At 42.5% G+C, this 20,040-nt stretch overlaps 1 protein-coding gene across 3 annotated transcripts in view; it reads left to right on the top strand.

The window, feature by feature from the left end:
- The first annotated feature begins 12,559 nt into the window (after positions 1 to 12,559).
- Positions 12,560 to 20,040, top strand: part of LOC126234664 (zinc finger protein 346-like) — a 122,524-nt gene continuing 115,043 nt past the window's right edge. Inside the window, exons 1-2 of one of the 3 annotated variants that reach the window (XM_049943398.1) lie at positions 12,565 to 12,691; positions 18,622 to 18,664. In XM_049943398.1, the coding sequence (XP_049799355.1) occupies positions 18,648 to 18,664 (17 nt within the window). In that variant the 5' untranslated portion in view covers positions 12,565 to 12,691; positions 18,622 to 18,647. Of the gene's footprint in view, positions 12,692 to 18,621; positions 18,665 to 20,040 lie in introns of all 3 variants that reach the window. The other 2 variants (XM_049943397.1, XM_049943399.1) reach the window with 2 other exon arrangements.

Below are 20,040 nucleotides of genomic sequence, written 5' to 3'. Positions count from 1 at the left end.
TTATTTATTAACAAAACAAATAATTGGGTCTCCATTTTTGGCGCTTTGGGACTCACTGTGGGCACTTTCGCCCTTTAGTGGCCCTTATTTGATGGTGGTTGATGGGGTTTGAGTTGCCTTGGTTCTCTATTGGTTGCTTGATGTTTGGCGTCTACCTGTTGCTTGTTTGTTGCCTTGTTTCTTGGATTCTTCTTGTCTGTGTACTTTCTTCACTCTTCTCGGTTCCTCAGTTGGTGTTTACTATTGTTGGTTCCTAATGATTGATAGAGGTACCTTGACTTTGTGCCAGGCGGTTGGTTCCACCGTGGCAATGTCTTCAAGCCTGTTGTTCGTAGGTCTGAGTCTCTCTATCTTCGTCACCAGTTTCCTGGTGGCTTCTTCGATTTGTTCTGCTATTCCTGGCATCTCGAGCTCCCTGTGGATTGCCTCTGTGCTGGTCCATGGAGGTGCGTGTAGGGTGAGCTTTAGGCATCTGTTCTGCAGTGTCTGGAGTTTCTTAATGTTCATTTTACACGTGATGCCTCATGAGGAGCACCCGTACAGGATGGCAGGCTGTATTATTGCCTTGTATATCCGCATCTTGGTGCGGGTTGTCATCTCTTTGCTTGTCAGAAGTGGGTAGATCGCGTGGATTGCTTTTGTGATTCTCGTCTTCTTTTCCTTGATGTGGTCTGTGAATAGCATTTTCTTATCTAGTGTGACTCCTAGATATTTTACTTTGTTTGTCCAGTTGATTCTGTGTCCATTGAGTTCTATTCTGTCTTGGATGTCTGGTCTGCGTCTTGTGAACAGGATGGCTTTGGTTTTTTCTGCATTTATTTTTATTTTATTTAGCTTTGCCCATTTTTCAGTTAGGTTAGTTTGTTCTTGTAGTCGTCTAATTGTAGTGTCTAATCTTCTGTGACTTGTCAGTATTGCAGTATCATCGGCGAATTGGGCCAGTACTGTGTCCTCTGTTTTTGGAATGTCATTCACATACACTGTGAAGAGGGTGGGAGACAGTACCGACCCCTGTGGAATTCCTTCCTCCAAGGTCTTAGTTTCTGATCTCTGCCCGTTTATTTTTACAAAACATCGTCTGTTTGTCATGAAGCTGTTGATCACGCGTAGGTAGCATCTGGGTATGTCGGTGTCTTCTTTCTATTTCACCAGCAGATTGTTCCTCCACACCTTGTCGTACGCTTTTTCTACGTCCAGCATTAGTGCTGCCGTGTACTTTGCCAGGTTCATCGATTTCGTGATCTCCTCTGTGATTCTTAGGAGTTGGAGCTCTGCTGATAATGTTTGTTGGTACGCGAATTGTTCTCGCCTGATGACGTTCCCATCCGAGAGGGGTTGCCTTATTCGCGGGAGCAGGACGCATTCGAGTAGCTTCGACATGGTGCAGAGTAAGCTAATTGGGCGGTGGTTCTCGGGTTTCTTCAGGTCTTTCTCTGCCTTGGGGATCGGTATAATCTTGCTGATTTTCCACGCAACTGGAAAGTAGTCACAGCTTTACTTCTGCCAGTATCTCGTCTCCTACCTTCCAAACTTTACAGAAGCTCTCCTGCGAACCTTGCAGAACTAACGCAAAGGTCCCGAGGTCGAGTCTCGGTCGGGCACACAGTTTTAATCTGCCAGGAAGTTCCTCCGTATTCTTCATCAAGATTTCCAGACGCGACTACAAGGCGCCAGCCGAGCTCAGGTGCAGATTGTCTCCTCACTCTCGCGATCCAGTCTGTGAGGTCGGCGATCACTCTAACATGGGAAGACCATGAGCCGCTCTGCATGTCCCAGTGGGACCTCCCGCGATAAGCCGGACTGGGAAGCTGCTTTTGAAAGCTGTGCCGCCGCATTCCCACAATACTCGCCACTTCCGGGCCGGCGAGGGCTGCCCACATACATTCACCGAGAGACCTGTGCTCCACGTCTGTCCCTTATTCCACTGAGCTCACTGTCTTTGAGCCAACGGCCCGGTCACCGAAGTTAAGCACTCTCAGGCTGGGCTGGCACTAGGACGGGTGATCATCTGGTCTGCCGAGCTCTGTTGGCAAGCTGGATGCACTCAGCCCTTGTGAGGCAAACTGAGGAGCTACTTGATTGAAAAGTAGCGGCTCCAATTTGATAAACTGACATATGGCCAGGAGAACCGTGTGCTGACTACATGTCCCTCCATATCCCCATTCAGTGACGCCTGTGGGCTGAGGATAACATGGCGGCGAGTCGGTACCTTTGCGTCTTCCGATACCTGTTCGGTTCGGAGTTTATTTTCAGTTTAGTTCACAGCCTTTGATAATAAAACCAATCACCCATTATAATTAAGAATTAGTGGAAATGATGATGTCAGTTACATTCAAATGTCATCATAAACGATACAGAACTTATCAAATGTTTCCTAGTTCAGATTAATCGCACGGTGTCCACCCCTGGTAGCTGAGTGATCAGCGCGACAGAATGTCATACCTAATGATCCTAGTTCGATTCCCGGCTGGGTCGGAGATTTTCTCCGCTCAGGGACTGGATGTTGAGTTGTCCTTATCATCATCATTTCATCCCCATCGACACGCAAGTTGCCGACGTGGCGTCAACTTGAAAGACTTGCACCAGGCGAATGGTCTGCCCGACTGGAAGTCCCTAGCCACACGGCATTTCCATTTCCAATCGCATGGTAAGGGATGGAAATTAAATCATTGTAAGGTGCAAAATAGTAGCACCTTATAGGGTGTTGGTGCAGAGAAGTGGAAAGGAAGGGAGCCCTGACCGAGGGAGGTAGGGTGGGTTCTTTTATATCTGGTAGGACAGGTGTATATCAGCACAGAATTCATGGTTAGGTAAGGAAAGGCAATTAAAGTTTCACTGGGAGAGGACATGAAGGGTGTGGAGGTAGAGTGTTAGTGGAATGTGGTGGTAGAGGCACAGCAGATTACCTGGATCATTGAGTGGAGAGGAATGGGATAGTCGAGTTTATGGGTACTGTAGGATATTCAGACGTGTTCAAGATGGGAAAGCGGATCGAAAAGGCTCAGTGGAGTGCATGGCATTCGAGGATCTGCAGGATATGATAAAAGGAGGAAGGAGCCAAAGTCCATGCCACTTTTGCATAGCAGAGGATGGTTCAGATCAGGGCTTAATAGGCGTGGAGGATTGTGGAAGGGTACTGTCTACATGTTCAGTCAGTTAATAGTTTTAGTAATTCTAGTATACTGTGGGCCTTCTGTTGAATGGTAGGTAGATGGGGCTTCCATATTAGTCGGCAATGACATATTAGTCTGAGGTATTTTAGTGTGTTATTTAACTGTGTAGTATGGTCATAAATGGTAAGGTGTGGGAGTGGAAGCTGCAGGTGGCTCAGCCTATATTTTTTTCCTGCGCTTTGAAAGAGTTGATTCTGAGTAGAAACTGGTTGTCGCAGGAAGCGCATTGATTGAGATACAGCTGGAGGGATAGTTGACATTTCTGGAGGGTAGGATAGGGGGTGAGGAAGGCACTGTCTTTGGCGTACTGAAGGAGATGAACAAGAGGAGGGGGTTTTGGCATATTGGTGGTGTAGAGGACATACAGGAGAGGAGAGAGGACACGACCTTGGAGCACATTTGCAGTGGGATGGAAGAAATGTGAAAATATTCAAATGTGTGTGAATTCTTAAAGGACCAAACTGCTGAGGTCATCAGTCCCTAGTCTTACACACTACTTAAAGTAACTTAAACAAACTTATGCGAAGACAAACACACACACCCATGCCCGAGGGAGGACTCAAACCTCTGGCGGGAAGGGCCGCGCAGTCCGTGCAAGGCACCTCAAACCACACGGCCATTCCAAGCGGCAAAGAAATGTGATTTGGTGTTGTTGAAGATAACGTAAGACAGGTGGTAAGAGAGTAAGCATGTGGTGAGGTGGACGTAATTTATGGGAACTGTATAGACTTGAGCGTAAAGAGGAGGCCAGAATGCCATACATGATTATATGCTTTTTCCGAGATCAAGAGAGACAAAAATGGGAGTCTGTAGTTGTTGATTTGAAGGGATAGGAGGTGAGTAAAGTACAATAGTAGGTCACTGGAGCAGAAATAGAAGCCATTAGTGGGCAGGAATTGATAGGTCTTGTTGCAGGTGTTTATGGATATGTCAGGATATGGTGCACTCAAAAACCTTGCTAAATACGGAGGTGAGGCTGATGGAATGGTAAAGGAGGTGTCAGTGGCAAGTTTACTAGGCCTGGGGAGAAGAGGAATCAAGAGGTTTTCCACAGCTCAGGATAGAAGCCCATTTGAAGGATTGTGTTACAGAGGATGGCTACGATTTCTAGGAAGGAGAGAGGGCATTCTTTCTGTAGGCTATGCAGCTGTTGCTCGGAGCAGTGTCGCATTTGTTATGAAGTTTAGCTCTGCCATGAACTCATTCATTTTACATGCACCCCACCACATATCAAACATAACTAAGATGAAACACACTTATAGTTATTTATCGAATCGTAACCCTTGAAAGCATCGCAAATATACATGATGAAAAAAGATCGCGATTTCACTTTAGTCACAGTAAGCAGCATTCCAACAATAGAAAACAATCGATAGTGTCTGGTGCATGATTCGACGCCATCCGGTGGACTGGAGATGAACAAAATGATTCATTTGCACATGCAGTCCGTCTGTAAACGGGTCCTTGAGACAAGTCGCCCCTGTCAGCTGCTAGACCATCTTCAGATAGCCCACGCGACCAAGAGGCGAAGCTGGCGACCACCGCTAATGCTGAGGAGGACTCCTCGTGCTCCCCCTACAGCCACTGGGATAGCTCCAGGTAACCATGGGAGATGCAGCCGCCATACCCCATCAATCGCTCCCAGTGGTCCATCTAGGAGCCCAGTGCACCGATTGTTTTAATCAATTACAGATGCATGTTATTGTTTTAGCTGAAGCTTTTTGCACAACAGACTTACGTACAACATTTCCATGCTTTTTAAGCAATGTATAGCTCTCATACAACTGTAGGTAGGAATACTGCGATACAAATTGAACAGTGTTAATGAAATGTTGATGTGCCCCTTCTTATAGTAAAACTGAGCTAGTACACAGTACCGGAACCAGAGGGCACTGTCATCCCTGATGTCATGTGTTCGACCACTTTCTCTCTATTGCAATTCTAACGGGACACATCAGATGATCGCTACTGACATCTAAGCGTATATCCCGCATACGTATACAGATGTCACAGATCGTGCAATAGAAATCTGTCTGTGAATCAAACAGAACACATGGGCGCCACTGCCCTCGCCCCAGACCCCGCCCCGACTGCGGCCAGGCACTCCCCGCGAAGTCCCGCACGCATGAGGCAGCAGCAACCCCATCATACTTGGCACACCTGAGAAATTCCTCTCCAAATACGTGATCACCTAGGTGCCTTCGATGACATGATCATACGGGAGCAAAGACATATTTTCAAAGCGCAGATGGTCCAGGGTGGAGCATGTGCGCCTGCATGCTTACAAAAACACCCTTAATCATAAGAGCATTCTCCCTGTTTGGAAATAGATCACTGTCTAAGCGCAGACGGGGCCTATCGCCGCATGCTTCATCTAACAACGGTCTCAATCTTTACTGATTTCACATGACTATGTAAAAAAAAAGAACCGAGTCGACCTCCCAGAAATTGTATAGTGTGCCAGAAATAGTTAACGCTCGCTTTCTGGATGTCTCAGCTTGTATGCATGGAAATTCTTGCCCTAACAGAATCTGTTGACGAAAATAGCGCAGAATAATGTCGAATGCAGTCTTCCTCGTTGACCTAGCGTCCGAAGGTGATTCACGAGCTCTACATTTAGACTTGTCTCTCACACTGACGGAATAGCTGATGGCTCTATTTTAGCAAGAAACTAGATGTTGCACGGTGTAAATCATATTCTTACGGCGGATAGCATAACACGCTACACATCAGTTGATTTTAAATCGATTGAGATAGAGCTGTAACCAGGTACAATTTAATGGTTGACTAATTCATTCTAGAGAAGGAGAAGTTGCTTCAGGTCAATTTTTTTCCAGTTTTCTGTCCGGATGCATCAGTCGTGTGACATAGCGTGCATTCTACTCTTATACAGACACGTGTTCTGTATGTGGTTTAAAGCACTATCTACTTGCGATCGTCAACGGTAAACTTGTCGATCATCAGAGGACTTCCATCTCATGTGTGATGAGACTTGACACATTCCTCTAAACGATCTTTGATTTATGCAATCGCCCCTATCGCATCTTGGGTGTAAAATCGAGACCTCAGCATCGTAACTAAGTTAGCGATAGGAGCTTGTGAGGCACTGCAATCCCCGTGTACACAATTGCCCAACAGATGTGCTGTTTACAGATTTAGTGACGGAATGACTTGTAATTTTCACATGCCGGACGCTACTGCTATGCGGTTATCTGTTTCCTTGTAGGGTGTATCCCCCGCTACTAACGATCATTTTATATAGACTTGATGCAGCCATCGTATAATTTCTGAACTGTGATCGGATGTGAACAGTGGACACTATACGTCTCCGCAAAGCTATATTGTGCTCGTATCACGCAGAGCCAGTGTTTTACGGAAGTTGTTAGTTTTTCGTTTTACGGTTCGATAACATAGTTTATCATAGAGAAACCGAGAAGAAGGATGTATGTCAGCACTTGAAACATTTCTCTCACAATGGAATATTAACAAAGCTACATTCCATACGTCTGATAGATTGGAAACACATGCGGTCTAACATTATAGGCCCGTTTTAAGTGCAGAACATTGTAGCCTTAGGAGTGCATGTGTTTATGTTCTCTCTCTTACCAATACCTTCTAGGTACCGATCCTAGACTCTAGAACCATACTTTAGAGTTAATAGCTTGGTCAAACTCCATCCGTCTGGAGCTCCATCGCGTATAAAAATCAATCGTTCCTTGTTCTTCTTAGCTGTCTGCTATTATATCACGGCACTTTGAAATCCGTTACTATACATCGGCTCCTCGACATGGTCGCATCTCGAAAAATCTCGTGCACTTGGACGGGTTAGGACTCGGGAAGCTCCATTCATTCACAAGACGTGGAGTGCAGCAGTCTTCTTCTGATCAGTTGCAGATTAATTCGGTAACAGGGCTGCAGGGCGGGTTGGTCAATGACAGTGTGAGGAGGGTCTTTCACTCTCTAATTTTACCCTAAGACAGCGAGAATGCTCTGTGCCTCCCATACAAAGAGAGATGGATCGTAAATTAAGCACTATGCTCGATGTGTTAGATATATGTAGATTTATGTATTCGAGAATTAACACTGAATGGACGTACTGAGCAGTCATCTATCCATGTTCGCAATGATACACACGAAGTAGAGAAGGGGTGGTTTAGCTGTGATACTGAAATTGGGGAAACATTCTGTCACATCATTGACCGTTGTTGGAGTTACTGTAAAATTACTAACATCCTTCATGCTGTCAACTGTGTTTCTTATTATTACAGTACATTGGCGGTGTCTTTTCCATCCCATCCATGCATTGGTGCGCTGTTGGTTACCACATAATGATTGACTGACAACGCTTGTTTGAGTTGGGGAATGACTTTTGTTTATGGGTGACAACTTCTGGGGGTTGCTAGCAGCCAAACAGAGATCGTGTACATGAGTGCAAAATGAGGAATCAGTCGAAAGGGAACTCAGAGCCATCAGCTATTCCGTCAGTGTGAGAGCCGAGTCTGAACATAGAGCTCGTGAATCATCTTCGGACAGTAGTTTGGAAACCTATGCCAAGGCCGTAAAACTCTTCCAGTTTGCTTATGTTGTAACTGTCTTTTATTTAAAATCAACCAATTTGTAGCGTGTTATGCTGTCTGTCATAAGAATATGATTTACACCGTGCGACGTCTAGTTTCCAGCGAAAGGCCGTGGATTAGAACTTCTTAATGTCAGTTTAGAACCTACAATAGGTCTCAAAGTTGTGGCAGAAAAAAGGAAATGTTTGAAATTGTACAAAAACGTGTTGGAAAACAGTGTTTGAAACAACTAAACAGGACCAGAGGGAGCACCTCATGCGATTTAGTATAGTATATGGGATATGATCAATCGCCTAGAGTATAGGTGATCAAACTTTGAAGTGGCCTCCAGTCGTAAGGAAGGTACAGATATTTCCATTTCCTGAGGCACAGACTTCAGCAGGGTGTATTTCCGATACTTCGCTCACTGTCAAATACTGTTCCATTGAGCCTGCGATCGTAACATTTAATTGCAAGTATAATGATAAAACATATATGTGACCAGTTTTCCAGAATGATCTGTGTATGCATGGCCTGTGGTGCTAATGATTCACGTCTCCTGTTAATGGCAGCAGCCGTCTGAATGCAGAGGCCTGTTGGAGTGTAGGAACGTATCTCAGTTAAATTTGCCCTCTTCTAGATGACCAAATAGCGAACTAATACTTAGTATATGCTGGGGGGCTTTCGTGATCAAGTGGAAATTTGAGAAGATTGTGTATGGAGGTGCATTTGCTCTGAACCGTTATTCCCTCCCATGTGAATTGTTCGGTTGACTGCTTCGGCACATTTTGGGCCTTTATTTGGTTGAGAGAAGATCGATTGTAGTGTGTGCATCTAGCATGTGGAAGACACGTTTGCCTGTTCTCTAGACATGGGATAGACCTTAGTTGGGTTGTAAATTACAGAGATAATTTGGAATCTGTTACATCACCTACTTTGGTATTTGAGAGTGGAAATATCACTTTCTTCTATTTGTTTTTAGTTACTCAGTGGTTTAAAGTATGCTGCACCTTGCTAAAGTTTGGAGTTGTAGAGAAATAATTTCCATACTATATATTGGGCATTATGTTGCACTAGCGATCAGTTGGATGCTGGCTAGTGCTTGATATCGAGAAGTACCGCAAAAATGGGATAATATTATGCGAAAATACGTGTGTTCTTGTAATCCCAGAGTCTGGAGATGTGTATAGAAAAGTGAGGAAGCAAGGAAGCAGAAACAGTAACGCGTTTGTGCCAAGGGGAAATGATCCCGAATTTGTAGAACAGTTCTGAGTTGCTGTGAGCACCCGTCAGGCATAGATGCCCTGGTGCTGAGAGAAGTATATATACGGTATTGTCCATCTTCATGGTATATGTATGAATGATGTAAAGGGTATGATTTTTTATAGCGGATGCTATGAATTGTATTTTTTCTACATCGACACGTAGGCTGTGTTATATTGCCAGGTTGGAGATCGGTTTCGTGGACTAATATTCAAGCTCCTGTCCTCAGTGGGAGAACAGTGTAAATGAGTAAGAGTCTTTCCATATTTCATGTTATGGCACTTTGAGAGGTTTAGTTGTCATTGCAATATAGTGATCAGTGTTAAATAGTTTATTGCCGCTGAAAGTCTCGTCTGTAGAAAGAAAGAAATGGCTGACGGTGCTTCCCTAGGACTGAGGAGCATCCTGACATATAGTCAGTGTGAGTGTAGGCATACCACAATTTTTTGGGGCTGTACAGATATAAAAGAAACTGCACTGTTTGTGTAAAATGTGTATATATTGTATTGTAAAGTTACTGTGGCTTACGTTGTGTAAAATGTCTATATATTACATTGTGAAGTTACTATGGTTTATGTTATGGCATGACTAGAGAGGATGACTGTGTGTCCTATCGTGAGGGACATATAGATTCGGCACATCGATATGCGTGAGGGTATGAGAGAGATTTTGTACATGGAAAATTATATGAGCTATAGATACAGAAGCAGTGTCAGACTGTAGCAGCAACCATAATATTTAATTGTAGTTACTCTGGTAAATATCTTCCTGACTTCCAATATTCTTGTCAGTCTGGTATGTATTTGATGATCTGTAGACAACTTTGCAGGTTTAACTGTTAGTGCAATTTAGCAGTCTGTGCAAAATAATTTTACCACTGAAAGTCCCAGAAAGAAAAGGTGGATGGTGCTTCGATACTGGGGGCATCAGTAATTTGGAGGGTAAATTCGATAAGAGCCAATCATAATGGTCGATTCATTCACATCATTTGTGCTGGGATATAGGAGCCTCTACATAGCAGAGGGAACGTTTGTGTGTGATGAAAGGAGGATGGGTAACACGTGATGGAGGGGTACTTCGCTAGCTCAACGAGGAAGACTGCATTCGACGTCATTCTGCGCTATTTTCGTCAACAGATTCTGTTAGGTCAAGAATTTCCATGCGTACAAGCTGAGACATCCAGAAAGCGAGCGTTAACTATTTCTGGCACACTATACAAATTCTGGGAGGTCTACTTGATTCTTATTTTTACATGCCGGCCTTGGTAGCTGAACGGTTCTAGCTGCTACAGTCTGTAACCGCGCGACCGCTATGGTCGCAGGTTCGAATCCTGCCTCGGGCATGGATGTGTGTGATGTCCTTAGGTTAGTTAGGTTTAAGTAGTTCTAAGTTCTAGGGGACTGATTACCTTAGAAGATAAGTCCCATAGTGCTCAGAGCCATTAGAGCCATTTATTTTTACATAGTCATGTGAAATCCGTATAAGGTTGAGGACATTGTTAGATGTGCATGCGATGATCAGCCCCGTCTGTGCTTAGACAGTGATCTATTTCCAAACAGGAAGAATGCTCTTATGATAAAGGGTGTTTTCGCAAGCATGCACGTGCACATGGGCCACCCTGGAGCATCTGCACTTTGAAAATAGGTCTTTGCTCCGATGCAATCATGTCATTGAAGGTGCCGTGGTGATCACGTATTTGGAGAGGAATTTCTCAGGTGTGTCAAGTATGATGGGGATGCTGCCACCGCATGCGTGCGGGACTTTGCGGGGAGTGCCCAGCTGCAGTCGGTGCAGGATCTGGGGCGGGGCAGTGGCGCCCATGTGTTCCGCTTGAATTGTGCACAGACCTCTATTGCACAAATGTTACGTCTGTATACGTATGTGGGCTATATGCTGTGACGTCAGTAGCATGCGTCGGATGTGTCCCGTGAGAATGGTGATAGAGAGAGAAAGAGGTCGAGCACATGATGTCAGGGACGACAGTGCCCTCTGGTGCCAGTACTGTGTACCAGCTCAGTTGGGCTCTGGACCACGTGGCGAATGCACCAGATGGCGGTAGTGGCTCAAATTGTTGAAATAAAGACTGGTGCACGATTTTGACAGTTGACGATTAGCAAGCATGTTTACAGGGTCTTTTTACTGGCTCGCATGTCTGTAGGCCGTGTGATGTGACCCCAAGCATGCCAGAGTGTGTGTTTTGTGTCAGTGTAATAAATATACTCCTTCTCTTAATAAATTGTTCCAAAATAAATATAGTACACACTTTCCTCTCTCCACTAGCCCAATGCAGGCTGAGTCCTTCTCTCACCAATCCCTAGGAAGAGGTGGCGGACAGATGACTTAGGTTAGTGGAGGTAGTCCAAGTGTCCCTTATTTTGCGTCATGAATGAATAAATAAATTCATTCATAATAATCTTCACAAAGATTTAAAGTCACTTACTCTTGTACAAAAAGGTGTGCATTATTCAGGAACACACATTTTCAATAACTTGCCAACAGAAGTAAAATGCTTATATATATATATATATATATATATATATATATATATATATATATATATATATATATATATATATATAACTCATTACTGCACTGAAGTACAATCTAACCCTGCAGCATTTCAGTGAAGTAATGAGTTCATTGTATATAAGTAATTTAGTAGTTCCAGTGTATGTTTATTAACTTATAAATAAAAAAAACATTTTTTAAAATTTTAAATTCAGTGCATTAATGCGACCTTAGTAAATGAATATTGTAAAATGACCCTTTCATATAGCGTTCATAAAAAAAGGACGATCATTCCACTGGGGACCTGTGGAAGGTACATGGCTTATTTGTTTTAGTTGTAAATATTTGTCATGTATTATTGTTTTTCTGACATGTTCTACATCCTGGAGGACCTCCTCACTACGGATCAATTGGAATGGAAGTAAATCTCATGTAATCTAATCTAATTATTGTTGCCACAGTCTAATTGTAGCGCTCGTGACATTGCTGAATTATTTTGTCATTTATCAGAATGCCCTGAGAATTACTGCTAATATCATTAGTGCGCAGTAATACAGATTTTGTCGTGTATTTTTAATTGCAAACGGCTACAGTTTAAAATCCAGGTATTGTCCTAACAGAAGTTGTAGATTTGAAATCGCGGGGCCGTTCAGGTCAGCACATCGATAGGGTCATATTTTGGACTGTTGCCAACTAATGTACATACTGATCTAAATCTGCCACTGTCGATACTAATGTTCCTTAAACTAGTATGCATGGACGTGAAACGAAAGTAAGTAGCATATTATTAAATTGAAATCTGAAAACGTAATATCATTAGACGATGCCTTTGTATGTCTTTTATACTAAAGTCACATCATGCGACCCTTCGGTTTCTGTCATGTACACTTTTTCCTATGTTATTAATTGTTTTGCTACGTACGTCAAGACCTATCGAGTCACTAACATTATAGAAAACGGACAGATAAGCCCCAAGTGGTTGTAGTTTTGTAAACGTACAATGGCAAGCCTGTCAATCTACGGCCACAGAATATCTGTGTTGCACTATTGGTCGAAAAGAGTATCGTCTGTCATATTGTCAAAGATAGTGTGTTTCGTTTGTTGCAGGATTTGATTTGAATCCAAATAAATAAATAAATAAGTAAATAGTCAGCAGTGCTTCAGCAGGTGGCAAGTGGTCTACTGAACTTGGTGTGTATTAAGTGCATCATTAGTTCTTAATGATAGGGAATGCATTGGAAGTTCCACAATGCAATTTCTGACATTTGTTTGGTTTTGCCGGTGTCTTTCGTTATGTACGATTTTGATTCAGAAAATAAATTTCAGAACTTGTAGCTGTTTTCAAACATTCTTGATTATGTAGTTATTTTACCATCGAATAATACTGAGTAATATTGTAGCATTCCACACGTCGGCTAATAATGGTGCGTCGTTGAAAGGAAGTTCTTTCGATGTGAGTGAAATGTATTTCTGATTTGAAATGTTAAAGGCAAATAATTTGTTGATTAAAGTCTTAAGCCCATAAGAAGGCCATCTTAAACAGCATTAAGTAACAGGAGATTGTCCGTGGATTTTATTTTGCTGGGAAACCGTGTTCTTTGTGAGAATTTGAATGTTCGTACCAATGATTGAGGCGTGCAGAAGACAAAAGAAATCGAAACATCCAGCGTAAGTCACATAAGACTGTACTACGCACTTCTACAATCTCTGTATGTTGAATGTTAAGGAAACAATTTCTCCCACAAGAAGAAATATTTGTGTATCTTCTGTTGTCTTGTAAACAAACAATTTAGTCGTCTTTGACAGCTTGTGATCATACTTAATATCGTTACTTTTTTCTTTTGCAAGAAAACTATTAATCTCATGTAAGACAAGTACTGCAAGATAGTAAAGAACAAGTTATATCATGAATACATCTATGTAAATATCAAATGTTTCATTTGTGTCCAATCATCCTAACGTTAGGAGTTTCAATTTCATGAAAACATAATTTATCTTTTATTCCTCCATTATAAATCTGGGACAGGTCTTCAGTTTCATTAACACTCTACAATAGTTTTCAGAAAGTTCCTGCCTCTGCTGTTAGGGTGTGTTTCTTTATCATTTGAGGGAAATGTATTGCAAATGTGTAGTAAATAAATGATGCGAGATCCTTCCTATTCTAAGTACTAGATGAACTGATACACTTCTTCATTGAAGAAAGAAGAAGGTTGTGGACATTTTGGGGATTGTGCATTAGATGTTCATCACCATCATGAAAGACACTTCTAATATTTCAAGTCTCAAAACGAACCTGCCCTCCTAACAAGTGTTGTAGGAGCATCCTGCTTATGATTAACCCATTAGAGCTACATCTCTTGTCATTATGTAATTTGGACTGTTGACGCCACTCATTTTTGTGAATGTTTTCATGAGGTGCTGCAGGTGATCTTTCTCCTGACAGAAAGATCAGGTGCAGAAGTAAAATTTTTGAAATAAATAAGTGTAACAGTGGAATGGATTTTTGTAGTTCTGAGAAAACACCTGTCAAGGATGTAAAAATATTGCCTTTTAAAACATTGATTGTGTTTGTCAGCAACTTCTCAAATATCACACAAATTTATGGATCAGTTTGAAATGACTTTTTCTTGGCAATTCCAAGAATATTCCAAGAAATATTTAAAGTCTGCATAATGGAATTCCACATTAAAAATTGCTACACACTGCTCATTGCCTGTCACTCACTCTCTCTCTCTCTCTCTCTCTCTACATGTATCACCTCACACACCATTCACATTTACACATGATTTCAGGACCACAAACATGCTATTGCAATCACACCTCTATTACATCTAAATATCTTCACTTGTGTCTGCCTAAAAACTGAATCAGCATCCCACCTGCCACCTTCCTCACCTAACCCAAGGTGAGTTGCCAGCTTGCACCACAGACATGCGATTGCTGCCACAACTCTGTTGCATCTAAATGTCTTCACTTGTGTCTGGTTGAAAACTGAGTCGGCATCCCTCCCCCAGCCCTAGGTGAGTTGCAAGCTTTTCCTATAAACATCATACTGGTAGAATATTGTTAACATTATGTGTAAGAGGTGTGCTCTGCTCATTTTAATGTTATTGGTAAAAATTTTATAGATATTGTGGAAAAATTTTAAATTTCACCGTATTTAATAAAGTGTCATTTAGAAGTCAATGAAGTGAAAATGTTGTGTAGCAGTGTGCTAAATGTCCAATTTCATACATTTAGACCAATTTTAGTGTGTAGTTTAAAGATGGTCTCCATCAATTGATAGGCATGTAGCATAATATTCAAAAATTTACGTATGTGTGCTATAGTAATACCATACAGTTGGTGAGAACAAGCCATTGAGCAGAATGTGACACAAAAAACAATCATATTGAAAGTGATCATAACCACATTTATTTGAACAGTAAAAATCTGTGCAAACAAGGGAAAGAATAGTTTTTCATAATCGTTGAAAGCTCTCAATGAAGTAGTTTTGTTTCTGTTGATTTTTTTCCCCATCCATCTGGTAAATGAGATTTACTAATTCACCAGTGTATGTGATCTGGCGGTGCCAGATTTCCCGTCTCTCCTTTCCCAAGCTGGTGTGCCATATGACATTAATATTCCATTTTTGGAACGGATTTGTTGAACAATTGAAAGGAAACGATATCATAGGTAATTGCCAGTAGTTTGTCCCCAATGACAAACAGAGCCATGAACAGCTTCCATGAATGGTACCTAATGAGGAGGTGAAGTGGTTAAGACACTGGACTCATATTCAGTGAGAAAAGGATTCGAGTCTATTTCCATACAGCTTAATGTAGTTTTAATATGAAGTCACCAAAATGCTTGAAGTAAATGGTACTGATTACCTCAAGTAGGTCAGGGCTGATTTTCGTCTCCAATCGTGCCCAATACAAACTAATACTACACCTCCAGTGACCTAGACAATTGTAGGTAATCCATAAATCTGTATTTGCCACCTATGAATGAGGTCAGTACTGTAGTGGGGCTAGCAGCTGTCAGTTGAATACTTAAAAATGCTGCCAAAATTTATCTCAGTGATACAACATAAACGTATGTGACTTTTCTTCAAGGTGGTCTGACGTTACCCTATCCTTGTTCCAAATTACTGTTTGAGGTGACTTAGTGATCTTGCACTGGATGGCATTCAGGAGAAGCCAGATTCATTTCCTTGTCTATTGCTGTTGCAGTGTTCAGCCCAAAGACTATTTTGATGCAGTTATCCCTCCTAGTCTATAATCTGTTCAACCCCCTTTGTCAGAAAAGCTCACAAATATATTTTTAAAAATTAGAGAAACCCCAAAGGTATACCGAATTTGTACATGCATTTCCTACTGCTCTCCAGTTGATAGTGTTATTTTAGAATATGGTGCCCAAAATAGTAAGTTTCATTTGAAACTTCATTTGATAGTTGCAGACGTTCAGGGAATACAGCAAAATCTGATATAATCAGCTGAGAAACATCTCTAAAACCTGACATCACAAGCTTAGATTGTATCAAATAGTGAAAGATATCGACCTGTCCAGCATTTGCTGTAATTGATTTAGGTTGAACCATATATTCTGAAGAGCAAGATTGTGTTCTGAATCTGACTGTGAGACAGATTTTGGTTTCCTGATGTGGTAGTGGTATTTCTCCTTAAGAGTTTCAATTTTAGTGTCATTTTACATGGCATATGTACAGGAAATACACATTAATTGAACTTTTGAGTAATATGTAAAAAACTGTAGAATACACTCCTGGAAATGGAAAAAAGAACACATTGACACCGGTGTGTCAGACCCACCATACTTGCTCCGGACACTGCGAGAGGGCTGTACAAGCAATGATCACACGCACGGCACAGCGGACACACCAGGAACCGCGGTGTTGGCCGTCGAATGGCGCTAGCTGCGCAGCATTTGTGCACCGCCACCGTCAGTGTCAGCCAGTTTGCCGTGGCATACGGAGCTCCATCGCAGTCTTTAACACTGGTAGCATGCCGCGACAGCGTGGACGTGAACCGTATGTGCAGTTGACGGACTTTGAGCGAGGGCGTATAGTGGGCATGCGGGAGGCCGGGTGGACGTACCGCCGAATTGCTCAACACGTGGGGCGTGAGGTCTCCACAGCACATCGATGTTGTCGGCAGTAGGTGCACGTGCCCGTCGACCTGGGACCGGACAGCAGCGACGCACGGTTGCACGCCAAGACCGTAGGATCCTACGCAGTGCCGTAGGGGACCGCACCGCCACTTCCCAGCAAATTAGGGACACTGTTGCTCCTGGGGGAATCGGCGAGGACCATTCGCAACCGTCTCCATGAAGCTGGGCTACGGTCCCGCACACCGTTAGGCCGTCTTCCGCTCACGCCCCAACATCGTGCAGCCCGCCTCCAGTGGTGTCGCGACAGGCGTGAATGGAGGGACGAATGGAGACGTGTCGTCTTCAGTGATGAGAGTCGCTTCTGCCTTGGTGCCAATCATGGTCGTATGCGTGTTTGGCGCCGTGCAGGTGAGCGCCACAATCAGGACTGCATACGACCGAGGCACACAGGGCCAACACCCGGCATCATGGTGTGGGGAGCGATCTCCTACACTGGCCGTACACCACTGGCGATCGTCGAGGGGACACTGAATAGTGCACGGTACATCCAAACCGTCATCGAACCCATCGTTCTACCATTCCTAGACCGGCAAGGGAACTTGCTGTTCCAACAGGACAATGCACGTCCGCATGTATCCCGTGCCACCCAACGTGCTCTAGAAGGTGTAAGTCAACTACCCTGACCAGCAAGATCTCCGGATCTGTCCCCCATTGAGCATGTTTGGGACTGGATGAAGCGTCGTCTCACGCGGTCTGCACGTCCGGCACGAACGCTGGTCCAACTGAGGCGCCAGGTGGAAATGGCATGGCAAGCCGTTCCACAGGACTACATCCAGCATCTCTACGATCGTCTCCATGGGAGAATAGCAGCCTGCATTGCTGCGAAAGGTGGATATACACTGTACTAGTGCCGACATTGTGCATGCTCTGTTGCCTGTGTCTATGTGCCTGTGGTTCTGTCAGTGTGATCATGTGATGTATCTGACCCCAGGAATGTGTCAATAAAGTTTCCCCTTCCTGGGACAATGAATTCAGGGTGTTCTTGTTTCAATTTCCAGGAGTGTAGAAATATCTTCAAGTGAACATTGTTTGATAAAAATAATCATGCTTAATGAGCTCTCAACATTATGTAAGAATGATACTTGGAAGAAGAAATATACATTTGAATAATTCTTTAAAAGTCAGTTTCACCAGTTTGTTGCCTACAAGTCTCATTTTTCACTGATATTACAAGTGTCGCACCCTAAACATTTTCATTGTAATACACGTTTCAATCACTTTCTAAACATACAAGTCCTAAGAAATTTGTCTTTTATGAAAGACCACTAGAAGTTTTGTGTTGAGAGTGTTTATTAAATCTGAGCAGAAGTGGCCAAAATGTAATGACAAGTCCGATTAGTTAACAAACATTGTGTAACTAAATTTAGTTATCATTACTGGAGAACTCATTGGGAGGTACTGTTGGATTATTATATTTGCCGATTTGTAACTTTACTAATGTTGCATAATAAATTTAGTCTAAAGTTTTGATAATGTGTCAGTGTAATACAGAAATTTCGTATAGTCTTCAGTTTATTTCCAGTGTTGTAGACAGTAAAAGTAAAACAAAAGAAAGATCATTTAATACTGATTCGTATTGCTGATGCTTAACTTATTTTTTTTTTAAACTGGTGTATGTATGAAGCAAAGGTGAGAAATAATGAAGTGAAAATCTAAGCAGGTTTTATCAATGTTTTAAGAAGAAAGGGAGCAAAGAATGTGTGTGCCATACACTATAGTTTTCTGTTATAAAGATCCATAAATCTTTTGGTTGAATCCTCTTAAAAATTATATGTGATCTGACTTTAATTCCCATTGATGGTGTGGTCCTCACTAATGATATAATTAATATTTGTAGGCAATGTTTTGTTTTACTGATAAACTAGCCTTATAAAAATGAATATCGCTTTAGAAGAACTTCTGTACTGTTTGAATAGACTAATAGTTCGTTCTGTTTATGTTCCGTTAAACAGAAATTGAAGGCAGATAATTTGGGAAAATGGAAAACACAATGAGGTAAGCTTTAGCTCTTTTCTTTTCCATACATTACATTTAAAGGGTAGCTACATTTTAAATATAGAAGTTATACAGTGCAGTATTATTTTGCTTGATGTGATTGACTGAGTTAGCTGTGGCATTCATGTTCCTGCAGAGTACCTTTTTAAATCTCTTTCTGCTTTAGTTTCAAAATCCGTAATCTTTACTAGTTGTAGGTGGTAGTCTTCCAACTACTAGTTGTGTACATGGAGCTTCATGCTTTTCTTCAAATTCACAACCAGTGCTAGGTTTTTAAAAAATTTAATAAAGTTCATCTTATGAGAAATTCCCTGTAGCGATTTGAAACATATGTTTTGTTGTTTTATATTGTGAGTAAATATCAAAATAAGTAAATTACAGAGTGACATAGTGGAATAAAACATCACTTTATTCTTAAGAGGTTATCCACACGTTCATGGACAGGCACAATGAAGAAGACTGCAAAGCATTTAAGCTTTTGGACAAAAAAAGTCCTCCTTCAGAAATATAAAAAACACACACACACACACACACACACACACACACACACACACATGGCCACTGTCTCCAGCCGCAGTGGCTTGACTGTGGACTTACAGTGTGCAGCAATCTGGGGTGAGTGGTTGGGTAAGGAGTGGGAATGGAGCAGGGAGAGGGAGGAATAGTAGGATAGGGATTGGGGAAGATGATGTGCTGTCTGTGAGAGCATGCAGGGAGGTGGTGGACACAGTATAGGGCTGTTATGTATGGTTGGGTAGCTGTACTAAGTTGTGTGTGTGTGGGGGGGGGGGGGGGGTGAGGAGGAGGAAAGGCTTTAGGTGCATTGGTGGAATAGAAGACATGTGAAGTGCTGGAATGTGGGTGGGGAAGGTGATAGGTAAGTGAAGGAGAGGGAGTAGCGAAGGTTGAGGCCAACACTTTTATGGGACACCGAGTGAGGTGGCACAGTGGTTGCACACTGGACTCGGATTCGGAAGGACGACGATTCAAACCTTCATCCAGCCATCCTGATTTAGATTTTCTGTGATTTCCCTAAATTGCTCCTTGCAAATGACGGGATGATTCCTTTGAAAAGGCACGGCTGACTTCCTTCCCCATCCTTCCGTAATCTGATGGGACTGACGGCCTCACTGTTTGGTCCCCTCCCTCAAATCAGCCAACCAACAAGTGTTTATGGGTACGAAGGAAATGTTGTCAGGAGATTTCTCACTATTGTAATTCAGAAAAACTGGTGTTGATAGGAGGGATCCAGATGGTGCAGGCTGTGAAGCAGTCGTTGAAGTGAAGCATGCAGTGTTGGGCAGCATGTTCAGAACTGGGTGGTCCAGCTAACTCTTGGCCACATTTGGCCTTTCATATGGAGAAACAGCATGTTG

Source organism: Schistocerca nitens, chromosome 2, assembly GCF_023898315.1.
Source record: "Schistocerca nitens isolate TAMUIC-IGC-003100 chromosome 2, iqSchNite1.1, whole genome shotgun sequence".
In the NCBI taxonomy this organism is placed as follows: domain Eukaryota; kingdom Metazoa; phylum Arthropoda; class Insecta; order Orthoptera; family Acrididae; genus Schistocerca; species Schistocerca nitens.
This window is presented reverse-complemented; position numbering and strand designations above follow the sequence as displayed.